Here is a 22,073-nt window from a genome sequence, read left to right as displayed (position 1 = left end):
GGGCTTGAAAAATAGTATTTGTAGAGAAAAGAATATAAAATAGCTCTTAGCCACTGGTGGTGAGTGTGTGGTTCTCTTATCTTTTACTTTGATTTCTTTTCTCAGATAAATAATTCAGAGTGTTTCAAAGCATTTCTTCTTTCTTTTAATGCCTGGCATTTCAGTGGTTCTGCTCACATTAACATTGATGCAAGCTCTCTCCCCAGACTTTGTCCATCTATTTGAGGATGTATATGGCCACTTAAGATCCATTTAACTTCAGATGTGTTGTTTACTTTGCTTTGTTATGATTTAGTATTAAAACCACTGGCTCTAGAGCAAGCATGCGTCTGCAGTGATCTCATTTTATTTCCTAATTCATACACACAGAGCTGAAAGTCTGTTCTCCCTAGAGGTTCTGTACCCCCATTTATTTTAATTCATCAACCCTTCAGTAACTCTTAAATTCTGATTTTACATTTTTCAGAGAAAACCCTTGGTGTTCAATAATGTCCACATTCACTTGGGCATTTTTAATTACCCTCATTCATTTAAATTCTCGTGGCTTTGAAATAGAAAACTGGAAAATTAGTCAAGACTAAACCACAAAGACTTTTATAGAGTTATGAAGGCTTAATAGAATTATTGTTTAAATTCTTACCAGTTATTGATCATGCATTATATATCAAGCCACTATACTGAGTCTTTTACAGCTAGTGTTTTTATTTAATCTTTTAACAAACCCATGAGATGGAAATTATTTTGTACTGTGATGAAGACACAAACACCTAGGAAGTTTAAGTAAATTAGTCAAGATTGCATACATGTAGAGATGAATCTGGGATGCAAATCCAGTTCTGTGTAACTGCAAAGTCCAAATTCTATAAAGCTAAATAAACTGTAGGTTCCTGGTTTGTTTGTCTTTCTAACTCAGTGAGCCCTCTCTTAAAACCCCAAACAGAAATGCTCATGGAAGCCCAGTGTGTAAAATTAATGAATCACAACCGGAGAGTGTTGCAGGAGAAAGGAGGGAAGCAGGAAGCTGCCAAAAGCCTCCTTCCCATGCTCTTCAGAGCATGCTTTGAAAACCACTGCACCTGCCACACTGCTTTTTCCTCTAGCAGCTTTTGAGTCCTTCATCCTTCCGTGGTCAGAAATCCGGACCCTCTTTGCAGATTGCTTGGGTTTCCTACCTGGCTGTGGCACTTACTAGTTGAATGCCCTTGGATAAGGTCCTTAAACCAGTTTGTCCTTCAGCTCCCTCACCTGTTCAGTGAAGTAGTAGACTCTGGAGAAGGAGTCAGTGAATCCAGGGCTCTGGAGAAGGATTCTGTGAATCCATATATGCCCAGTGGTCAGAAGAGGGCATGGCAAGGAGGGCATGCTCCAAGAATGCCATGTGTATATGACCCCTGGCTCTTCACCGTCAGTGCGGCTGAGACCCCATCTTACCTTGTGCCACCACAGTGAACAAACAGGCAAAGAGTTGTTGGTGGAATTGGCCCCAGCAATTAATTTTTTTTTTTTTTTTTTTTTTTTTAGATTTTTTATTTATTTCACAGAAGGAGACAGCGAGAGAGCGAGCACAAGCAGGGAGAGAGGGAGAGGGAGAAGGGGAAGCAGGCTTCCTGCTGAGCAAGGAGCCCGATGCGGGGCTCTATCCCAGGACCCCAGGATCATGACCTGAGCTGAAGGCAGATGCTCAACAACTGAGCCACCCAGGCGCCCCTCTTTTTTTTTTTTTTTTTTTTTTTTTAATCAGTTTCCCTGTCCTACTCCATTAGGTCAGCCCTGCTCTGCCATAATGATTGTCTGGATTCATTATGAATTAGGGTCTCCAATGTTGACATCATTTTTTTTCATAAAATTCTATTTTATTCCAATATATCCCTTTCCTGTGAGAAAACAAAAATGTTTTTAAAAATTTAAATTTAAAAAATTATTTTTAAAATATGTTTCATATTCTTAGTAAATTTTACAATATAGCAATTTTTTTGGTCTCCACTGCTGAAAGGAAGCAGAACAATGAAAACAGAGGACACCTAAGCAAAAATAGTGGGGACAGAGGGAGGGAGGGGAGAGACGATAGAGGAGGGAAAGGAGAGGAAGCGAAGGAAGATGGAGAAGGGGGGAAGGAAGAAAGGAAGAGGGAGGAAGGAAGTAGGAAGTCAAACATGATAAGGAGAAGAAAAGAAGAAAGGATGGGTGGGAAGGAGGAGGGTATAGTTCCATGCTCACTGGGATTGTGGAGGCTCACGATAATCAGAGTCCTTACCATCCCCTTACAGATCATGTTGAGAAATCATGGAATAACTGTTTTCTAGGCCTCCATTAATTTGGGAGCTCTATGAGCCTGTTCCATACGAGTTTTCCACTTTTTGCTTCCATCGTCACATCCTTCTCTTGAAGTGTAGTTGACACACAATGCTACAGTGGTTTTAGGTGTACTCAATACGTTTGCAAAGACAGTGCCAACTTTTTTCTAGGTGAAATGCAACCATTTTCCTTACTTTGGCTCAGTTGGGTGTGAAACTGTTAATGTGCTTGCTCAAACAGGTGCGACTGCACACCAGGGTACGTGGGCGAACACTGCGACATTGACTTTGACGACTGCCAAGATCACAAGTGTAAAAACGGGGCCCACTGCACAGATGCTGTGAACGGCTACACGTGCATTTGCCCTGAAGGTTACAGGTAAACGTAGAAACAGAGTTTCGTATTTGGAGTTCTGTCCTGCAGAAAGGCTTCAACTCATCTTGGCAACTAAGTGAAAACAATGTATTGTTGCTGTTTTCTTTAGCGGCTTGTTCTGTGAATTTTCTCCACCCATGGTCCTCCCCCGAACCAGCCCCTGTGATAACTTTGATTGTCAGAATGGAGCTCAGTGCATCATCAGGATAAACGAGCCCATCTGCCAGTGTTTGCCGGGTTACCAGGGAGAGAAGTGTGAAAAGCTGGTCAGCGTGAATTTTGTCAACAAAGAGTCTTATCTTCAAATTCCTTCAGCCAAGGTCCGGCCTCAAACGAACATCACCCTACAGGTAAGCCGTGTCCCGGGAGTGAGAGCTGACTTCATCCTAAGCCACCTTCAACTTCAAATCTTCAACATCCATGGTAGTTCATGAGTGATTCTCTTTCTTAAAGAGACAGTTAACGTCCTCATAACACAAAGACAGAAAATGCTCTCTTTGTGAAAATCTTTAGTCATTCTCTCCAACATTTGTATTTTTTGAAACTAAATGGGAACCAGGTATTTTTATTCACTACTTGATTATGAAACAGAGAAAAAGGAGAGAGAGAACAACAAAACATGTTTTGTGCTCTAGTGAAGGCATTTTATTTATTTTTAGGACTCCAAGTTCAGGGTCTTTTCTTAGGAAAGCTGCAGGTGAGGAGAGCACAGGTGACATCACACACCTTGATAAAATATTCAGCGAGTGCCTTTTAATTCCTTACCTCAAAACCTTTAAGAAGCAACATGAGAGTGCCTAGTGGCTCAGTTGGTTAAGTGTCTGCCTTTGGCTCAGGTCATGATCCCAGGGTCCTGGGATGGAGCCCTATATCAGGCTTCCTGCTCAGCAGGGATCCTGCTTCTCCCTCTGTCCACCTCCCAGCTTTTGTTCTCTCTCTGGCTCATTCTCTTTCTTTCTCAAATAAATAAAAAATTAAAAAAAAAAAAAAAAGAAGTGACATGAAATGAACAAATTCAAATGTTATTGTAAGACTTTTAACCATGTCACCTTGTCCCTTTAAGCAAGTCAGTCGGACCCTCGCGGAACAGGTGAGACTAGATGAGGGTTTATGAATTGAGGACACATGGGGCACACTGGGGCTGTGTGTTTATCTGATAAGGAAACTATTTTAATGTATTTTGAATTCAAATGATTTTAGCTGATTTCTAGAAGATGCCGCTCCTTATTTGGCTTATCCTGACACTCCAGTGAGGGCAGGAGCCCTTCCAGCCATGAGGAATAGGACTCGGGAAGTCAAGCAGGCCTTCTTTAAAAAGCCCTCCTCCCTCTCTTCCAGCGTTTTCCTTACTGGACTGTTACAAGAAGTACCTAGTGGGGTTCGGGCGTAAGACCTAATTTTTACCAAATTGATTCTTTAAAAGCCCAAAAAGGCCAAAAAGCAAGAGGAAAAAAAACAGAGATTTTTTTTTTTTTCCCATTTGTGCCCTGTGAAGAATAGGAGCAAAAAGACCAAGTAAATGAAAACCTCCAGCAGAGAAAGTTTTAAGTATGTCCCATGGTGTTGACTTAAGTGTTACTGGTTTTAATTAATTCTTTACAAATTTATTTGCATCACAATAATTTAGGAACAGGTGACCTTCCAAGTCATCACCTCCATGTGCCTTGCACTATTACTTTCTCACAGCCATAAGGAAAAAATAAACTGGAGTAAAAATTGCACTGAGCAGTCTTGCTTCTGTTTGGTGACGTATATGCAGATGACTGTGCCTCCTACTAATGTCAGGGTTACTTCCTACCAGATTGCCACAGATGAAGACAGCGGGATCCTCCTGTATAAGGGTGACAAGGACCATATTGCCGTCGAACTGTACCGGGGACGGGTCCGTGCCAGCTATGACACCGGCTCTCACCCGGCTTCTGCCATTTACAGGTGAAGGTCTCTCAGTTACTGGTAAAGGTGAAAAGAGTGGTTTGGTGAAAAGCTGTTACTTCTCTATTATTCTGTAATGGTGAGCAGAGGGAATAATTGGGCCACGGCAGCCGTTATGATAAGTGCATTACTTAGGAGCCTGGCAGGAACAGATGTCATGCTCAAATTGGATGATAGAGGAGAGATTCTCAAGGGGACTTCTTATAAAGATTGTTAGAGAGCACACAGTAACTGCGGGCCAGTAAAGAGGGATACAGCTACTCCCCCCTATGCTTGAAGGGGTGAGTGGGGACAGCAGTTACGGAAATCCATGCTCAGAATTGGACTGGTAGCTCAGACTGCCTGGAAGCAGCTGTGACCTTCAATGAAAGGATGAAGTCAGTCCTCAGAGAAAGCACCAGGGTTTTAAATATCCAACCTCGCTCTTCTTCTGCCCGACAATCCCCAACCCCAGCTCCCCCTTTGACCAAATCGGATTCCAGGAAAGAAGCAATCTACTGATAACAATAATATAGTTTGTTCGTGAGCCTCCCAGGGCTGAGAGCAGGGTGAAGACAGGTGGAGAGTAGCTCTAGAGAAGAAAACGCAAGATACTCAGCACAGTGAGCCATTTAACATTACCTTTCATGCAAGACATATTTACTGAGCACCAGCTATGTGCCAGGCTCGGATCCAAGCTTTAAAGAACAAAGCCCTTTCTCTTAGGGAGATTACACAGAAGATACCAATGTACACATACAATAAGAGATTGGTAATGTTATTTAATTTGTAAGTGTTCTAATAATGTAATGAGATTGATGATATTTTGTAGTTATGAAAGAATTGGTATTCATGGGGCATAAGTCCTGCTGGAAATGTGCTTTTTGCATAAGATTTACCTTCCAAGGCCTCTGTTGGATCTCAACACCGATTCACTATAGTCTTACAGAGAAGTTAACTTATCTTACAGACAAGTCTACTTATCCATAAGTAGAAATTAAATGCCACCAGTTAAAACAAGGTCATAAAGTCATACACAGTTTCTTTTCAGACAGGTAGCTTAAATGAACTAATCAGGGCAGTTACCAGAGAAAAATATGTTCTCATCATTTGACTCTTGAAAAGGTCTAACTTTTTAAAGTTACATTATAACTTCTATTATAAACAGCCTTGAGGTTGGTAACATAATAGCGTTTGTGTCTGGAGTGAACTAAAAGCAAACTTTTGTCAAAACAGGGCCAGACTTCATCCACCCAGTTCTCCCTGAGTGTTGCCATGGGAAAATGTAGGCCCCGGTTTTATTAGAACTCTTATTTTTCAAGGAAAGGCATAAACCTGGATTTTTTTTTTTAAATATAAAGTATCCCATCCTTAAAGTATTGATTCACTTTTTTTTTTTTTTTTTTTTTTAAATACCATATGTGGTGAACAAATGCATCTGTAAGGCAACCATGATTGGCAACAAATTTCGGGGCATTGATTGGGACATGATGTTGGAGAAATTGGCCTCTCTATTTTTTTTTATTTTTTTTAAGATTTTATTTATTTATTTGACAGAGATCTCAAGTAGGTAGAGAGGCAGGCAGAGAGAGTGAGAGGGAAGCAGGCTCCCTGCCGAGCAGAGAGCCTGATGCGGGACTTGATCCCAGGACCCTGAATTCATGACCTGAGCCAAAGGCAGCAGCTTAAACCACTGAGCCATCCAGGTGCCCCTGGCCTCTATATTTTTGACGTATGTTTTGATGAGCTTCAAAAGCTTTCACATCCTATTTGAGCCTTCATAACAGTTGCAGGAAAGTTGATGCCAATTGTAGCCAGGAATGGAGTTCAGTGAGTCTTTTTGGTGGTGAGCTAACCCACTTGGGAATATTTAGAGTATGCAAACAAACGCATAATTACTGGTTTCCAAAGGCAATATGAATTTCATCTCCAAATGGCGATGAATTAATGCCAACATTTTAGATATTGTTAGGCCTTAAATTATGTAGCCTCAGTTTGTTTCAGCCCATCAGAAAGTTTCAGAATATTGTTTTTGTGCTTCATTTTTTTTTTTTAATTTTCTCTTTTATTCTAGCGTATGCTACGAAAGAACATAGAACTCTCAGAAGCCATAGTGAAGTTTCTTGAGATTGGCTTATTAAAGTTAGTGTTCACATAAAATATATTTAAAATGTTTCTAGATATGTTGTAGAAACCCATGTGATTATATATCATAATGAGAATTTTACCACAAAGAACTTTGAGTTTATGTTCTTACTATTTTTGCCTAACAAAAAGTAGAGCATACCCTGGGACATTTACCAAAAAAGAATAATTTCACATGGTACACTTTTCATTGTGAACCAGAAGTCCACTTCTCTGCTTGTAGATTATGTAATGAAGACACTTGTGAGTTCCAAGAAAAACAGTTTTCATTTAACTCTTGCTTTTTGGTTTATGGCATGAAGACCAAGAAAAGTCATCGTATTATTTTTAAGTAAAATAAAAGCAGTAATTACCCAGGATTCAGGTAGAGAGATGATTGATTGATAATTGATTATGTATATAATATGTACATATTAGATATATATGAATATATTCATATACCATTATGGAATAGAAAAATGCTTCTGTGAAATAGAAACTATAGAGGACAAATTATTTCAGCACACTAGAAAATTTAATATTTAACACGTAAAAAAATATAGTGACTAAGAAATCAGTTCTGATCTAGGCTTGGCCAGTTACTATTGAATAAACTTGGAACAGACACTTAATATTTCTATGTCTTAGAAATCCTATCTATAAATAATGATACAACACATACCCAGTGAGGTTCCTCTAAGGATGAAATTCCAAACTCAGCTCTGTCCTCACTCCTCTGCTCACATTGTCTTCATTCTCATCTACCTTGTAGCAAGACAGGGAAATTTTCCTGATATCTCTTTACGGAGTATAGCAGAGGACTTGAAAGTGTATCTTCTATCCCCCTCCCCTTTTTTTAAATTGTGTTATGTCAGTCACCATACAGTACATCATTAGTTTTTGATGTAGTGTTCCAAGATTCATTGTTTACGTATGACACCCAGTGCTCCATGCAGTATGTGCCCTCCTTAATACCCACCACCAGGTTCACCCATCCCCCCACTCCCCTCTACTCTAAAACTCTCAGTTTGTTTCTTGGGGTCCACAGTCCCTATCTTCCATCCTTATACCATAACACTAGAAGTACAGATTGTTTACAATGTCTGTAGAGGGCTGTTGAAAATAACTATCCAGGCTACAAATACATTTACTCCTTGACCTATGAAATCCCCCTTCTTGGAATTTATGCTATTTTGTACACCTGACACTAAGGTAACATTATGTCAACTAGGCTTTGATTTTTAGAAATTAATTAATGCTTTTAAATGTGGAAGTGAGGTGAACCATCTTACAAAGGGGCAGGACTATACCATGCGTTGAACAGGTTCATTATCTGGGAAATAGTACAACATCAGGGAACTTTTCCCTGCCAGTTGTTAGGTTTGGTTGGCTATATAGCCTCCGGGTTACGTGATTTACAGGTTTACATTAAAAAGAAGAGGGATGGGAAAGAGAATTGAGTCTCATTGGAGAGATGGACAATAGAATCTCGTTGGTCTCATATCCAACACACACACTCAGCCATTCTTGATACTCTATGGGAAGACAGCACTGTTTACCAGCTTTGGAACTTTGGACAAGTTACTTCATCTCTTCACACTTCCATTTCTTCCCCTAAGCCATTGGAATCATACCTGTTTTTCACAGGTGGCTGGGAGAATTGGAAGTAACAAACATAGAGCCCCTGTGATCGTGCTAGGCACAGAGTTGGCTCACAGTAATTGGTGATGCTGCTGCTTTATGACTATTCTTGATGCTAGAAATACAGATAATGAAGAATAAATGCAAATGTTATTGCCTTCCATGGGACTCTTACTGTATGTTCAAACCTACAAGTCCCTTTTTATATAGTGCATTTTATTTAAATGAGGTAATTTGCCTCAAAAGCATTTATTAAAAGGCAACTTGACTTGATCCATCAATCATGTTGTAAAACATCCTTTTGAAAACTTTATGCATGTGCAATTAATATCTTTAATCCCCTTTGACCTCCATTCCTTTTGGTTTGAATAGGTAGGCAGGGAAATACCGTATTACCATCCCCACTTCATGGTGGAGTATCCCCACCCAAGAGGTAATCAAAATGAGAGCACCCGTTGAATTTGTCTGGTGTCTGACTCCTATTCTGTTGCACAGAATATGCCAACAGATACTTTGAATTTTTAAGGTGAAAAGCTAGAGCTCACATAAGCCAAGTGAACTGTTGATCTTTACTGAACCACTGAATTGCCTTAAGATTTATGCCTGAGACAGAATGATGAAAATGCCACTGTTGCTATGTCCTGCAGAAAGAAAGAAAGAAAATCAGGGGCAAGTTAGAGCCCCTCTTCTTCTAAGCCCTGAGTTTTTAACCTTTCTCTGAAGCCAACCACAAGACCTAGTTGAGTAACTGCTTTGTTTTCATGCATCCACTTAGAAATGCAAGAAACCCAAATCTCTGCTAATAGGTAAGTGTAGTAAAACTAAATACATAATAATGGTAATAAATTCAATGTACATTCCCAGGGGAAAGGCTCAGTGTTAAGTGGTTCACTTGCAACTCTCATGAGTCATCCGATACATAGTTCCCTGGGAGAGTAGTGAAAGAAAGTTTATCAATACTTCTCAGAAACCGAAAGGATATTATGCATTGTGAGTGGATAGGTAGGAATGACCATGGACTGGAAAATCGATGATGGCTCGATTGTATCATGTAACAACTGGTATGTCAGCTGCTGCTTTTATTTTAAAGGCTATGTAGCCAAAGGATTTCTGGACATCCCCGGTTAATCTCATGTTTTAGAAGGCAGCATGAAACACCGATTTCGGATATTCTTAGTTCTGAAATACTGTCCTCAGGCCAGTACACACACTGTCATCTTAAAAAGCAAGGAATCTAAATTAATTGTTGCAATACTTATCTGTCGGAAGAGCATGGTGAGTCCTCATTTAATTGCAGGGAAATATAAATGGAATCAAACTTAGTGATAACTCTGGTCAAGTTCAGGAATGATCAGCTTAGACATTTAAAACTTTGGGAAGGGAGGCACCTGGGTGACTCAGTGGGTTAAGCCTCTGCCTCTGCCTCTGATCTCAGGCTCCTGGGATCAAGTCTGGCATTGGGCTTTCTGCTCAGTGGAGAACCTGCTTCCCCCTTTCTCTGCCTACTGCTCTGCCTACTAGTGATTTCTCTCTCTGTGTCAAATAAAAAAATAAATTCTTAAAATATAAAAAAAAATGAAACTTTGGGAAGGAAAAACATTTAATCAGTCTAAATTTATAATTGGGAAAATAGGATCCAAATCCACCTTTGAAGTCTATATACCTTATATGCATTCTCATAACCTTCAAACTCTTATTATAAAATTATTACTTTTTTTTACAATTCTCTGATTTCTAGTAAATATACCAATTTGTGCAAAAATCATATAAGGTTATTTTTCATAGAACTTTATTCTTGGGTTATTTGGGAGAAAAATCACTTATTAAAGTCTTGTTAGTGGTGAGAACACACCTTACTGGTTTTCAGGTTTTTTATTGCAAAAGTGATGCTTAATAGTTAAAAATATGTAATCTAGAAGAAGAGATCCCAGCTTCAAATCTCATTAGCCACTGGCTATTCCATGTTGAGTACCATAAGTGCCCAACTGTTAGGGCCGTTGTGATTCTTAATGACTTAAGACACATAAAGTTCTTAGAACACTACCTGGCCTATAGTATGTGCTTTGTGATTCTTTGGTCTTAGTATTTTTATTTCCCTGATGAGGAAAATAAAACAGAGAAAAATGACCTGAGGTCACATTAATCCAGTGTCACATTAATCCAATGTCACAGATCTAATGAGACCTAGGATAGGCTGAACAAGATTTACCTCCTAGCAGTTCCTTCAGAATATGGCTACTGAAAAAATCCAAATTTTTAAATAAAAATGCATATTTTAGATGTCCTTCCCTAAGTATGCTTGAAGCCTCTTGACTCTATAACTGTAAACCAGTTAGTATTACTTTTTTTTAAAGATTTTATTTATTTATTTGACAAAGATCACAAGTAGGCAGAGAGGCAGACAGTGAGGAAGGGAAGCAGGGTCCTCACCGAGCAGAGAGCCTGATGGGGGGCTCGATCCCAGGACGCTGGGATCATGATCCGAGCCAAAGGCAGAGGCTTTTACCCACTGAGCCACCCAGGCACCCCAAGTATTACGAAAAAAAAAAAAAGCTACATGTTATTCTTGGGGTTCCTGGGTGGCTCAGTCGGAGAAGCATCTGCCTTGGGCTCAGGTCATGATCTTGGGGTCCTGAGATGGAGCCCTGCCTCTGGCTTCCCTGCTCAGTGGGGAGTCTGCTTCTCCCTCTCTCTCTGACCTTCCCTCTCCCCACCCACGCTGGTGCTCTCTCTCTCTCCCCTCTCCTCTCCCTCTCTCTTTCTAATAAATTCATAAAAATCTTAAAAAAATATATATGTTATTTTTAACAAATCACCCTTATATTTCACTTACTTAACATGTATACTGAGCATCTACTACTTATCATTGGATAATGATACATTAAGGATACATTAAGGAATACAGAAAGAATACGTGCTTCCTGTTTTAATGTAGCTTGCTCAGTTGTACTGCATCAAACCACTGTCGTTAGTGATGACATACCAGGATCGACTCCCCAAGACCGATGTGTGACCAAGAACCCACTTTCCAGCACAAATGGCCTTTTCTTGCAAATGTAAAGGAAAAAAAGAGGTCCCATTGTTAATATTTATGATTTAGTCAAGGTCCGTGTTCACGGAGCAGTCCTGTAAAACCACTGACATGCTGTTTATGTTCACGAAGGAGAAAGCAATTGGTCACCACTCTAGACATATCTTCATTTTAGTATTTTACTTAAAACTAGTAACTTGAACAAGATATGCTTCCAAAGAAGTTATTTTATTTCTGCCAGTCTTTAGCATTATTTTATAATTTGTACCAAAAATAAAGCTAACTAATATCTTCCTGAAGATACTGAAATAGTATTAGATTATTTATATGATGACAGTGGGTGGTAGTAATGGTGATACTGACATCTCACACTTAACTTTGGACTTTCTATATCTGGATGTTTCACCCTGCAATTTTTAAAAAATCATTTCATGCGGACCTCAAATTAATCATCAGAGGAAGAAATATTTATTAGCATTAACTGAAGAGAAGACTGAAGTCTGTAAGCAACTCAGTTTGGTCAAACATTTCCTAAATAGTCTAAGGTCAAACATTTCATAAATACAAGACCGGGATTCAAATCCAGGTTTATCTGACTCCAAAATCTGTATGCTTGGCCATTCATTGATAATCCCATCCAGTCTCTTCCCTTAGAAGACAACCCTATATAAGACCACGAATAGTAGGTACACAACTTTATTTAGTAAATGATTTTCATGTATATTGTTTCCTCTGTTGGTTTTACTGGTATCAAGTGTTGGGATAATTAAATTTGTACAGGGTGAAAATATTGATTGGCATATCTCATATTTATCATTTTTAAAAGATGATATCTGAGATCGATTATCAAAGATCTTTGGACATGTGGACTCTTACAACCACTTAAGACTGGAAGAACTTCAGATGTTTTCACAGTTCTGAAGACTGCTTTATACTGTGGTCAAATCACAAAAACCTTTTTAATCTATGTTGGCAAACAGAGGAATATTGTTAGACACCTGTGCTGAGAACCATACAGAAATGTTAATATACTTTTCTGTTATTTTCAGGCTTCTCCTATTTGCAAATTTAAATATCAGCACCCAGAAATTTAAGTCATCATTTTATGTAGGGAACACTAGGTATTCACAGTTTCTTTATCATGTGCTTCCATATTTCCAAGTTTGAGCCTTTGTTTCATTCTTCCTAGTCAACATCCCAATATATTAGCTCTTGACCCCAACTTCCATTTTACCATATTTTTGCCTCCATGGTGAGAGGTAAGTATATCCCTGACATTGCGGTATATAGATCCTGTTTCTTGCATTGGCTCTATGCTCATCTTCGCCTGCTGTTAACACTCCTGTTAGGTTTCCAACCACACTTCAAAACTATATAGCACCTTCCCGCTAATTGCACCCAACTTCATCTTATTTTCAATCCCCATTTTTCATTTGCCTCAGTTTCTTAATCTTTTTGTTTTTATCCATTTTATGAATCTCTATATGCCCTCTCAAGTTTTAGAATGACTGTTAGACCTAGTCTTGGAAGAATATGATTGGGTAGTGATTAAATGTACCCATTTCCACTTCTCCCTGTGAAAAAACATACTTAATTTGTATGCATTCCTAAGAAGTGGAAATTGATTGTAGTCCCTGAAATATCTTCTATTTTTAAATCAGTTATTGGTCTTGATTTTTATTAAAGTTAAGTAGGCATATCTTTTCCTAAGAAGTGCTTATTGGAATTTATATTTTAATTTCTTTGGGTTAATAAAAAAAAAAAAATTGAAGCATCAGCTAAGTTACTTTTTCTTTACAGCGTGGAGACGATCAATGATGGAAACTTTCACATTGTGGAGCTACTTGCCCTGGATCAGAGTCTCTCCCTCTCCGTAGATGGAGGGAGTCCCAAAATCATCACCAACTTATCAAAGCAGTCCACTCTGAATTTTGACTCTCCCCTCTATGTAGGAGGTAAGCTTTGTTCCAAATCCAGTAAGTTCCCAAAACCCTATGATTCTCATCATAGACCAATGCTGAAATTGTTGATCCCTGCTGTCATGGCCATCAACCCATATAGTGATCAGTCATTGAAAGATGGACAACAAGGATAGACAAGAAAGAGCCCTGGATGTGTGTTAAGTGACCTGTTTATGTCTGTCTCAGCCTGTCAGTAACCAATGTCATGGTTGGACAGGTTCTTGTGGTTCTTATTGATGAGTGCAAAGTGCCCATCAGCAACAAGCATCAGGAAATTTTGAAGAAAAATTAGAAGTTTATTACTTACAAGACCTGAAAATTACACAGCACACCTGTGGCCACATAGCAAGATCTTAGGGAAAAAGAGAGAAAGTCAGAAGAGTGCATGTGTGAGAGCAAGAACACATGGGCCCAGCTTGCTGCTTTTGTTGTGTCATGCTAGAAAGAAAAAGAAAAAAGCTTCTGTCAGATCTTACCATTCCAGATTGTCTGTGCTACCAGTTGCCAACTCGTAGATGGCTGGATAATTACCAACAAAATCAAATGATGAATGAATGAATGAACAAATGAATTAAATGTACAACTTGTACTGGGATAACAGGAAGTACTTCTGGTTTGCTAAGACCTTAAGGTGAATGAACAAGACAGAGGGCTGGGAAGGTGGACTAGGGTTTGGGAGGATAGAGTGAAGATTCTGGACTTCATATGTAACCAGCCAGAAGGCTGATGAGGAACAGGTGAAGAACAGAGGTATGGGCAAAGTTCTGAAGGAGCCCAGAGGAGAGGACCCATAAAGGAGAGAGCTTTCCTCTGTTGGGGGTGGGGAGGGGAAATATAAATTGGAGATACAGAATTTCAGTCTTCAGGCCAAGGAGCAAGAAAGTATGTGATGTTGAATTGAGTTACATTGAATTAAATCACATTGGATGGAGGTGATTGACTGATAAAATTAACTCATTTTACAGAGAAGTGAACTAAAGTTCCTGTGCAGATCAGTGTAACTGATTCGCTTAGCAGGACAAGCATTTTCACAGCGTTTGCATTAATTTCCTGCAAAATAGTAACGTTGGGATTCTCCATATTTGTTATCCTTTTAAAGACTTCCTTGAAAGCATTTTTGGAATTTCCTGAAAGTCCAGAGCACTTCTGTTTTTTTTTTGTAATTTTCAGCATTAGAAGATCTTAACATTTTGAAAGAATTTTGGATTTTTTAGAAACCATTAAAAATCTTGGTTCAGTTCCATAAAATCTTAGTACCCACCATGTGCTGGGAACGAGGTTAACATAGGTATAAAGGTTACAACGTTGAAAATGAAATATCCCTTCTTTGCCCAGGGGAGTAGGAAAAGCTGACACGTCTTCAAGGAACCATACATAGTGCATTGGAATAAAAATATTGCATACCAAGTCTGCCCAGCAAGTTAACTGATCTCATTGCTTCATGGGAGTCACAACTATGAGATGCACTAAAAAACAGAAGCCTCCATTCTTGCCTGCACTACTGTTATCAACCATTACACCAGGTTGGGTAAATCAAATCGCAGATAGATATAACTGTGGTTTGAGAGAAAAGAAATTATACTCACTGAGCACATGCAGTGTGTCCAACACAATGCTTCTTTGCAGTCTTATTCCTTAGAGACCTTAGGTAGTAGGTATGGTTTTTTGATTCATGATCCATAAGGAACTTTACAAAACGCAAGGACTTTACAAAACGTGTGCAAGTTCACAGAGCCATGAAGTAATAGAGACCTCATTTGAGTCCGGGTCTTGTCCCTCTGACCCCAGAACCATCTATCTGCACCGCCATTCACTTTTTAACATAGAGCAGAAAGGGAAGCGATCTAGGTTTTGTGGCTTTTTGTTTATTTCTGGACTTGTCCTTCACTTGATTTATTATGCTTTCATCAGAAACCATTTCACTGAACCTTTTAAAACCCCTTTCTGATGCAGTGAGGGGGGTGAGAGGACCCTATGAAATGGGGAGTGCTTAGGTCAGAACATTTCTCAAGAAAGGTTTAAAAAAAAAAAGTTTTACATTCCAAATTGAAAAATGCCAGTCTTTCTAAGGATAGAGGGTCTGGAAGAATCCAGATAGTACTTCTATCCATCCAGGCCTGAAGGAAGCCACTTCCTGAAGGAAACCTCGCTGCCAGAGAACATAGTGGGCTCATTTCCATCCAAATCAGAGTGCAGTCTCAAGGGTAATTCAAATAAAAAAAAAAATACAATGTAATCAAAAGACCCCAACGCTGATATGGATGTGGCAAAGGCAGGAGAACCTGACTTAGCAAAGGAGAGGGAGGTAACTAAGCTCATCTTTTTCTCCAAGTTTGAAATCAGGCATGTCTGGAAAAAAAAGACCATCCCTGTGTGGACTTCAAGTCCACATATTTATGATGAATGGATATGATTAAATTAGAACTTATCCCAGAACAAGGAATTTTCTTTCACTTGGGCTTTCCTGGAAATGGTACATTTCAGGTTTTTTGAGCCCACTCTAGAAAGCAACTCTGTTCCCAGTGCCAAACAACATAGACTAAAAGTCTGAGGTCATGGAAGTTCAAAGCCAAGACCCATAATTCAGTACTTGTCGACGTGTGACACGGGAGCACTTGCATCAAAATCAACCTAGCTGCGTGTTAACATTTAGAGTCCTGCACCCCACTTCTTCCTACCAGTTAGAATGTCGAGGTGGGAAGAGAATGGGGCCTGGAGAGCCACCTTCTAAACATGGACCTTTGGTGGACCTTATGTGTGACAGACTCAGAAACAGCAGTTCCTGTCCATCCCCTCATGTCACAGATGAGAAGACTCGGCCCCACCATGGTTGGAAATAACTGGCTCATGCGTACACAGACCAACAATAAAGACTTTGACCTTGAGCCTGCCTGGTGGTTTTGTACATCTATCTGTCTGACATTGGTGATGTTGGTGACATTGGCTAGAACCCAAACAGGACTTCTTTGCATAGAGAAGGTGATGCTGCTACAAGGCAGGTCCCGGCCATTGCTGAGGGTCCAGGTCTTTAGAAACCAATCAGCCCTCTGGAGAGTGAGAAGGAAGTCTTCCCCAGTCTGTACCCTCCAGCCAGTAGCTCAGAGCCCAGGCAGAGTGAGGGTGTGAGTGCCAAGGGGATCATCAGCCACCCTGAAGGCCTCTCGCTCCCTCCCCTTACACCACTGCAATCTGGACGGCTGCCTCAGGTAGGATCCCATCCAGGAACTATTTCAGGGTCTGGCTTAGGCCGTGGAAAGATTCCTTAGTTTTGCCAAATGAAGGTTACCAGATGACTGTCACCAGTGGAACATATATATGCAAAGCCTGCAAATTCTGTTTTGGAGGAATTTCTTTTGTATTTCTGATTTCTTGGCATATGAAGCCTTCACTCTCAATTAGCAAGAAAATAAAAACAATGCGGATGAAGTGCTGATGTGATAGGAAGCAGGGGTGAGTTTCCCAGACGAGGACCAGCACCACTGGGTTCAGGATGTTGGCGGCGATGAGCCGGGTTGGTTGCCAACTTAGAAGTTGGCAAGGCTGGGGTGAAAGGTCACTGTGAGCCCAGCTCTCATCCCCTAAGGCTGGATGGATGGAATGGTGATCCAGAGATTGCGAGGTTCACTCATCAGCTGATCTACAGCATGGTCTTACGGGGTGACACTGAGCATGTCAGACCACCTGTCACTGTGCTTCCTGGAACTCTGGGCTTCCTGGGCGTGTGTTCGGGTTGAAGAGGTGGGTGGAGAGAGGGGGGAGTCCAGATCTTTCCCCAATTCCTGATCTTGCCTTTGGCTACAATAGGTCTGCTTTGAGGTTTTATATGGATGCCTCCGTGTAAGGTTTTATTTGAAACAAATGTTAAAAATTAAGAGGCTGCCAATGAACTTAGTTCTTTATGTTAGCTGTGCATTAGAATTGCCTGGATTATCTCCCAAAATTCAAGTCAAAACAAAGAAGCACCCAACTCTTCTCCCTTCCCCCTCGCCCCATGCTGCCCAGATAACCTGATGAGGTAGGTCTGGGCGGAGGTTCCAATGATCAGTTGTTCTCCAAAGATCTCAGGTGATTCTAACGTGCAGTCAGGTGGAGAACCACAGGCCTGGATGCTGATGATCTGTGGTTGTCCTCAAAGACCCTCACCCTGACTGCCACCTTGCTGGAAGAGCTCAAAGGGTCGAGGGTGGGGGTGGGGGCAAATTGCTGAGGATCCCCCACAAAAAGACCACCCACTGACCCCGTATCCCTCCGCAGGCATGCCCGGCAAGAACAACGTGGCTGCGGCCCTGCGCCAGGCCCCCGGGCAGAACGGCACCAGCTTCCACGGCTGCCTCCGCAACCTTTACATCAACAGCGAGCTGCAGGACTTTCGCAAGGTGCCCATGCAGACCGGCATTCTGCCCGGCTGTGAGCCATGCCACAAGAAGGTGTGCGCCCACGGCACATGCCAGCCCAGCAGCCAGTCAGGCTTCACCTGTGAATGTGAGGAAGGCTGGACTGGGCCCCTGTGTGACCAGAGGACCAATGACCCCTGTCTTGGAAATAAGTAAGTTCGAGCTGCTTGGGGTTACACACAAATACCCCAGCCCTAAAAGCAAAACCTGGGAAGGGAGGGAAGGAGGAAGAGAGGTGGAAGAGAAGGAGACAGGGGGGCGGGGAGAAGAGAGACGGAAGTCAGCCCATTGGTCCATCTCCTTCCTATTCTTTCCATCACCCTTCCAGCATTCTTACCCCTCTACCTAATTCATGTCCGTTCTTGCCTTCCTCCTGCGCTGTAGATGTGTGCACGGCACCTGCTTGCCCATCAATGCATTCTCCTACAGCTGTAAGTGTCTGGAGGGCCATGGGGGCGTCCTCTGTGATGAAGAGGAGGATCTGTTTAACCCCTGCCAGGCGATCAAGTGCAAGCATGGGAAATGCAGGCTCTCGGGACTGGGGCAGCCCTACTGTGAATGCAGCAGTGGATACACTGGGGACAGCTGCGATCGAGGTAAGCCGACCCCTGGGCACCACCCCTTGAAGCAAGAGCTCCCTGCCATCTTTGAAAAGAGAGAAAAAGGGAGACACACACACGTGCACACACACACACACACAGAGGAGTGATATGAGGAATACCAGTCTCTGCATTGCCTGTAGCTGCTGCTGTTGATTGATTCCCCAGCAATAGGAAGGCACGAGATGTGACGTGTCCTCAGCCTCCATGGCAGGAACTCACGTGGCCTTCAGCCATCTTCTCGCTGCTTGGCGGGCTGTGAAAAATACTCCTTTTTACTTTCTGGTGCAGCACATTAACTTTCTTCCCTTCTTACCTTTACCTGCCGTCCTCATCCATTTGTATTATTTCATATCTGACACAGAGAAGAGGCAGCTCATAATTCTGCTCTAGGTTTAGGACAATGTCACCTTTGACCTTGGAATCAACTGATTTATCACAGCACTGTGTGCAGGTGAGAGGGATGGAAACGTGCCGACTTGCTGGCCCACCTTTCTCCTTCTCTGCGTGACCAGACTACGCCTCGCCTCCAGCTGGCAGGCATTTTGTTGCGTGTATCGGAGGGACGAGACAAGAGGAACGTGCCCATGGAAGCGTTTAGCAGATGTCTCTTTTTGAACCAGTTCATACTAGGGTAATTTATGAAGTTAGTGGAATGTTACTTGTATTAAGTAACAGATTGAATGATATTAAACCCCAGGTCTAATAAATTGCATACTCTCTGAAACGGCTCCCTGTGGTAAACAAAACCAGCTGTTAGTAGTGTAAAAACAGAAGATGTGTATTTTTGCAATAAAGGAAAAGATTTAGGAATCCAATTTTCTTGTCAGTCCAATAGCATAGTATTTATAGTCCACATATATAGCATCCACTTTGAAGAAAATAAAGGCAAAAAAAAAAAAAAAAGTATCTTTCAAGGAACAGCAAGCTGCACCACCAGTCCATTATATGGAATATAAGTGGGACCATGACAATAGCGGTTACCCATGGCAGACAAAGGCAGCACCTCTTGGACCGAGTTGTGGATCCACGGTCCCTTTGCAGGACTTATAGGGAATGCCCCGAAAATGCTTGTGCTTCTGTTCTTTTCTAGAAATCTCTTGCCGAGGGGAGCGGATACGAGATTATTACCAAAAGCAGCAGGGCTATGCCGCTTGCCAGACGACCAAGAAGGTGTCCAGGTTGGAATGCAGAGGTGGGTGTGCGGGAGGGCAGTGCTGTGGACCTCTGAGGAGCAAGCGACGGAAATACTCTTTCGAATGCACTGATGGGTCTTCGTTTGTGGACGAGGTCGAGAAGGTGGTGAAGTGTGGCTGTTCCAGGTGTGCCTCCTAAACGCGTCCCTGGCGGCTTGTGTCTTCGGGAGTGTTGTCTACTTCTCGACCACGGTGGACTCATTAATGCTTCATAGTGGAAATATTTGAAATATATTGTAAAATACAAAACAGACTTATTTTTATTATGAGAATAAAGACTTTTTTTTTCTGCATTCGGGAAAAAAAAAATGCTTCATACTAACGCTTCCCAGATGTGAGAGAAGTAGGAAGAGATACCCGGAGGCATGGGCACATGGAGGGGAAGCACTGAGACTCAAATTCATCTTTGCAACATGCTGAAGACAAGCAGAAGCACAGAGACGAGGGAGAGCCAAGCTACTGTGTGCTGCCATGACGTCATCACCCAGCCCCTAACCCCCACCCCCACACTCCCCCCACCTCCCCACCCCTGTGCCCTCATTCCCATCTCTTCGGTTCCCAGTTCCCGAGGACACACCAGGCACCTGTGTGTGGTTGAGGATGCAAGGCGGAGGAGTGGAACGCGAGAATTCACAGAAAACACAGTTGAGAGATATTTGGTGCAAAACAGTGTCTTGAAGACCTGGGTTCTAGTCATGAGAGGGATGGGAGAGCTAACGTAACGTGTATCTTCTTTTTAAACTTCAGCATGTTAACAGAAGAAGCACACAAAAGTGTTTATCTACCGTTTTCCAGTATTAATTTTTTGTAATATAAATGATAAAGGAGATGATAAAGAACCAATAGATTATTGATAAATAAATTAGTAATAATATGAATTTTTGTTTCTATGAGTTCTAAACAGCCCTATACAGTATTCAGTTCCAATGAGAAATATTTATTGTATCAAAAGACATTGTACTTAACATTTTAGGCCATTCTTTTACTGTTTCTCAATGCTTTAATATATATTAATTTATAATTGTCCTGATATTTTTGTATATTTTTCAAACTTAAAAATCAGGATTTGGGGGAGGGGGTTTGGGTTTTTTGTTTGTTTTTTTGTTTTGTTTTTTTGTTTTGTTTTGTTTTTGGCAATAGTACTAACATAGGGTGTTATCTTGGGATAAATATGTGTTGATCGGTTTGTTTACCTTGACATCTGACCACTGGTGTCACTGACCTACTGGCCTCATTCAGGATACCTGCAGAGAGTATGTAAAGTCTGTGTGTGAGACATTCATTGTATAGAAAGAAGGGTCCAGCCCCTCTGCAACTTGTCCTCCCAGAACAGAAATGGTGTGTAGCAATCGACACTAGAAAAGTAGGTATTTTACAAATTAATATTTCCTTGACATTTTTTGCCCTTTTATTGGGGGCGGGGTGGGGAGAGAAAAGACTGTAATGTCAAGAACTGTGATTTTTTTTCCCAAACAATAAAGCTCCTTTATTACCTTAATGTTCCTATGTTAACATGTTTGCTGCTAAATTACAATGTAGAATTGATAATGATTTATAGTGGACTGTGCTCTTCCCTTATTAAAATCCCAGGGTACCCTGTGAAGATGCAGATGTTCCTTTCCAAAAACTTTTTTTTACACAGAAAATTAGATGTACATGTATAATTCAGTGTGTTTTGTCTTTCTCCAGACTAATATCAGTTATACTACTGATGTTTGTAAATTAAACAGATATTTACTTCACTAACAGCTTGGTGATTTTCTTAGAAATTACAAAATATTTATAGCCTACTCCTTAAGAATCTCTTAAAGTGATACAGAATGGAAAGGGAAGAAACCCTGTATTCTGTTGTTGACATACACTGTTTTATGATTAGCATATTATCAGATCAGGGACTTTGGAATGGCCAGATGAAAGAGATGGATAGAAGAACACATCCTTTGCTATGGAACATTACATAGTCAACTAATTTCTTCCAAAAAAATTACAAAGTGAAGTCTAACTAACTACAAATGGTATTTTTGTTTTTGTTCTTCTTTCCCCTCAATTAGAACCAGATGGAAAACAGTGAAAGACAAAGAGTGCCTTTCTCCACAGGCATCGTAGGCAAGGCTTAGAACAGGGAAACAGCATGGGCTACATGGAATATTATTAGTTAAGCACCATGCTGGAATGTCTTCATTTTCTTATAAGAAAATCTTGCACATGTGCACACATACGTGTGCACATAGACATAGGCACAGATGTCCAATCATTTATTCATTTCTGCTTAAGATGTCTATATTTTCATTGTATAAATATTATATGGTCTTTGTAAAACATTTGTTTGTTCCCACTGTTTCATTTTTTCAAGGACTGGGAATCACTCGTTAAAGAAACATCTGCAAAGATAACAGGAGTTCTATCTGTGTTTATAGGTATGTGTTATCTCAGTAACCACTATTTTCGAGGGCTTTTTATATGCCAGGCACTATGACAAGGGCTTTATATGTAATATCTCACTCTTCTCTCACTATAACGTATGGGATTATTGGGCTTCCCTCTGA

General features: G+C 40.9%; 1 protein-coding gene across 3 annotated transcripts in view; it reads left to right on the top strand.

The window, feature by feature from the left end:
• LOC111148955 (slit guidance ligand 2) overlaps positions 1–19,723 on the top strand; it is a 348,243-nt gene extending 328,520 nt beyond the window's left edge. For all 3 annotated transcript variants that reach the window (XM_022505793.1, XM_022505792.1, XM_022505794.1), the window contains 7 exons: positions 2,536–2,673; positions 2,780–3,020; positions 4,472–4,602; positions 13,178–13,332; positions 17,593–17,884; positions 18,117–18,328; positions 19,425–19,723. In XM_022505793.1, coding sequence (XP_022361501.1) covers positions 2,536–2,673; positions 2,780–3,020; positions 4,472–4,602; positions 13,178–13,332; positions 17,593–17,884; positions 18,117–18,328; positions 19,425–19,666 — 1,411 coding nt within the window. In that variant the 3' untranslated portion in view covers positions 19,667–19,723. The remainder of the gene's footprint in view (positions 1–2,535; positions 2,674–2,779; positions 3,021–4,471; positions 4,603–13,177; positions 13,333–17,592; positions 17,885–18,116; positions 18,329–19,424) is intronic.
• The last annotated feature ends 2,350 nt before the right edge of the window (positions 19,724–22,073 follow it).

The sequence above is a fragment of the Enhydra lutris genome, unplaced genomic scaffold, assembly GCF_002288905.1.
Source record: "Enhydra lutris kenyoni isolate GAN:26980312 unplaced genomic scaffold, ASM228890v2 scaffoldscaffold21, whole genome shotgun sequence".
Lineage (NCBI taxonomy): Eukaryota > Metazoa > Chordata > Mammalia > Carnivora > Mustelidae > Enhydra > Enhydra lutris.
This window is presented reverse-complemented; position numbering and strand designations above follow the sequence as displayed.